At 29.0% G+C, this 3,363-nt stretch overlaps 1 protein-coding gene across 1 annotated transcript; it reads left to right on the top strand.

Annotated features, from left to right (window-relative positions):
• The first annotated feature begins 1,002 nt into the window (after window positions 1-1,002).
• Window positions 1,003-3,017, top strand: LOC130961601 (elicitor-responsive protein 3-like). Its single transcript, XM_057887563.1, has 5 exons — window positions 1,003-1,242; window positions 1,648-1,713; window positions 1,822-1,948; window positions 2,608-2,722; window positions 2,811-3,017. The coding sequence occupies exons 1-5, from the start codon at window positions 1,176-1,178 to the stop codon at window positions 2,889-2,891; spliced, it is 456 nt and encodes a 151-aa protein (XP_057743546.1). The 5' UTR covers window positions 1,003-1,175; the 3' UTR covers window positions 2,892-3,017.
• The last annotated feature ends 346 nt before the right edge of the window (window positions 3,018-3,363 follow it).

Raw genomic sequence — 3,363 nt, 5'->3', positions numbered from 1 at the left:
AGTCAAGGCAAAAAAAAAATCTTAAAAGTAAAAATTGTACTTTAACATGTACCAAGTATGATTAACAACACCAATTTCCCCACCCACTCGCTTGCCTTTTTTTTTAGGAAAAAAATTTATCTACATAATTTAAAAAGGCAGTGTACAATACATGAACCTAAAGTATTTTTTTTTTGTTAGTAAAAATATCTTTTAATTAAAATACTAATAATGCATGATGGATTAGGGCAAAAAATAGTGTTTTGATTGTCTAATAAGAGATTTTGAATTCAAGTGGTCAAGTTGATTTAAAGTGCATTTATTTATAGTTTTTTAAACATAATGGAAATTTTACCACCTAATTTATTTATAAAACATTGGATAAGTTCTAAAAAATTGATTTAATCAGAAACTAATTTATTTAAGAATTTTCAAATAAAAAACTAAAAAATTATTATTTTATAAAATTTATAAAAAAAATGTGAAAGGTGATTTTTCAATAAAATACATTAATTGTTTGTTCAAAAAAAAATTAAAATAACCGCATACTTACTCTAGTAAGTTCTTGTAATTAATGGATTCCATATGAGTAATTAAAAAAGAAGAAAAAAATCAAGCAAAATTCAACTCTAATGAATTCAATTCATACCCTGAAAATTCTAACATATACCAAGTTAAACATTCTCTAAAGATAACAGATCTTACGGCTTCACATAATTTAATATGAACAATATTTATCAGATCTACATCGTTGGATTATCTTAGACCACCATGCACCAAAATTTAACTTATTGCACATAAGATGTTCCTTTGATACTATATATTAATGAATTTAATTTTAATACACTAATAGAATAAAACGTTTTATACCGTTATACAATTACTTTCGTTCAATTAATATAAAAAATAATTATTTATACTGATATGTCATTGTATAATTGAATATATATATATATATATATATATATATATATATATATATAACTTTACAATGACAACATCAAAATTAAATTTTATATTAATTCAGATTTTTCTGGTACAGTGACGTCTTGCATTTACTTCAGCTTTAAAAAGTTTGTGCATAAATGGAAGTTAAGTATTCCAAGTCAAATGATTTTGTTCTTATAAGAATCCGTGTTCTTTGAAGTGGTGTGTGTTCATTCCAGAAAACTCTATTTCCAAAGAGACCAAAAAACATGCCTCGTGGTACACTTGAAGTTGTTTTGGTCAGTGCCAAAGGCCTTGATGGCAGTGATTTCCTCGGTAATTGCTATGATGTTAATTATTATTATTATTATTATGAACATATGATGTTTGATGAAATTCAATTTGTTTCTTTCAAATGATTTCCACCATTTTCATGGAAACATGATAGCATTTGTTAAAAGAGTTCTTGATTCTCAGGTTTTGATGTTGATTGTATCTTTGTTGATTTTGAATATATCAGATCAAAGTAGAGAAAGTTCATGTTATGATGACTGGATCTAGATATTGTTAATTATCAAGTTAAAAGAATCAATTTAATTGATCCTTTCTTTGATCTGATTCATGGGGTTTTTTATTTTTCATTTTTATTTATTTTCTGGTTTTTAATTATAAAAGTGATGATTATTCAGATTGGTTATGATCATGCTCTGTTAATGTTTGATTTTATGTCTCAATGAGCAGCAAACATTGATCCTTATGTGATTCTCTCGTACCGTTCTCAGGAGCACAAAAGCACTGTGGCAGAAGGTGCATTTTTCTTTTCTTTTTTTTTTCTTCTCTAGCAAATTTGATGATGTTTGATACTTTAACATTTTCTCTATGGTGAATTTGATTACTGTTATTATGAATCTGCAGGTGCTGGATCCAACCCACAATGGAATGAAAGCTTTCTTTTCACTGTTTCTGACAGTTCTTGTGAGCTTAATCTGAAGATCATGGACAAAGACAATTTTAGTCAAGATGATTTTCTTGGCGAGGCAACGTGAGTTTGAATTCTTCTTTGACTTGAACAGATTTTGATTTTCCATTCAAATGTCAATGGTCAATTGGTTTTCCATTCATATATCTTTAAGTCTGACATCTAAACTCAGATGGACCAATAAAACATAGCAATTTTCTTTTCGGCAATTTATATCTAGAGGTGGCAGGCTGCAGCTGTTATTGATTCCACAAGGGTAAATTTCTGATCACAAATCACACATTTTGAGGGATCAAAACAGATGTCTCTAACGGTCAATTGTTTGATCCCTTACAATGTGTACTTTGTGGCCAAAGGTTTACCACTAGTAGGAAAATTTCTTATATGTTTTCGGAGCAAATTATAACTCTTGTGCTGATTTATTAGTTGAATGACAAGTTATTAGTGGATATTTATAACAAAGTCATCTTAGCGTATATGGCATAAATTGATTAGAGAGAGTAAATCTTTTGTTTGCTCCGAGAGCAAGGTATGGATACCTTGCGCAATCACATTTTTCATTTTTTTTCCCTTGAAATCAATAGATTTTTTCTTTCTTTTGATTTTAAATATGTACCATCATTCAAGAGTTTAGACGTTGATGATACAAAAGGTATACAAAATGGGGCATTTGCACTTATCATATTCTAAGTGTTTGTGTGTATATATATATGCATCTGCAGGATTACTCTTGATGCAGTATTTGATGAGGGTAGCCATCCAGAGACTTCTTATAATGTTGTGAAGGACAAAGAATACTGTGGAGAGATCAAGGTTGCTCTCACTTTCACTGCTGAGGTAATTCTAGAATCTGCATTTTCTAATACTTTTCATCATGCTTTGATGCAAGATGCTCTATTCAAATAGAAACCATTAACTTCTGCAGAGAGGTGGTGCTGGCCGGGACGAATACGGTGGACAAGAAGAGAGTTATGGTGGATGGAATGAATCAGCCAGAGATTTTTAGAGTGAAGGAGGGATTTATTTATCTTAATTACTCTTGTAACAGAATATAATGTGTTGGATCAATTTGATAAACTTTTATCACTCTGTTTCTTTCTGGTGTGGTTATTTGATGACATTGTGCTTTTAACTATGTCTCTTACATTTTTGGTTTCTTTCTTCATTTCTTATGTTCTATGTTTTCATTCATAGTTTTCTTTCTCACGGTTTTTGAAATAGGAAAAAGTACAAAATAACATTTTGTTGTTTTTATTATTTTTTCTTTTTTTTTTTTTACAAAATCATGAGCACAGGGAAAACTAAAATAAAAAAAGAAAAACTGATAAGAAGTTCCAACAGTTGGCTAATTTTTTTTATACAGATAAAAATGGTGTGTTATGTATTATTGGAATGATTGATGTGTTTTCTTAATATAGTGTTATAAATTGTTTTTAAGTAAATTATATGGTCAGATTTGTTGAGGGGTGAAGAGGAGT

This window comes from Arachis stenosperma, chromosome 2, assembly GCF_014773155.1.
Source record: "Arachis stenosperma cultivar V10309 chromosome 2, arast.V10309.gnm1.PFL2, whole genome shotgun sequence".
Classification (NCBI taxonomy): domain Eukaryota; kingdom Viridiplantae; phylum Streptophyta; class Magnoliopsida; order Fabales; family Fabaceae; genus Arachis; species Arachis stenosperma.
The sequence above is the reverse complement of the archived record's forward strand: the minus strand, read 5'-3'. Positions and strand labels throughout refer to the sequence as shown.

Excerpts from the sequence above, each read along its gene's own strand:
- LOC130961601 (XM_057887563.1), top strand. The coding sequence starts at position 1,176 with ATGCCTCGTGGTACACTTGAAGTTGTTTTGGTCAGTGCCAAAGGCCTT. Across the intron at positions 1,949-2,607 it reads GATTTTCTTGGCGAGGCAAC|GATTACTCTTGATGCAGTAT; the intron begins GTGAGTTTGAAT and ends ATGCATCTGCAG. Across the intron at positions 2,723-2,810 it reads CTCTCACTTTCACTGCTGAG|AGAGGTGGTGCTGGCCGGGA; the intron begins GTAATTCTAGAA and ends TAACTTCTGCAG.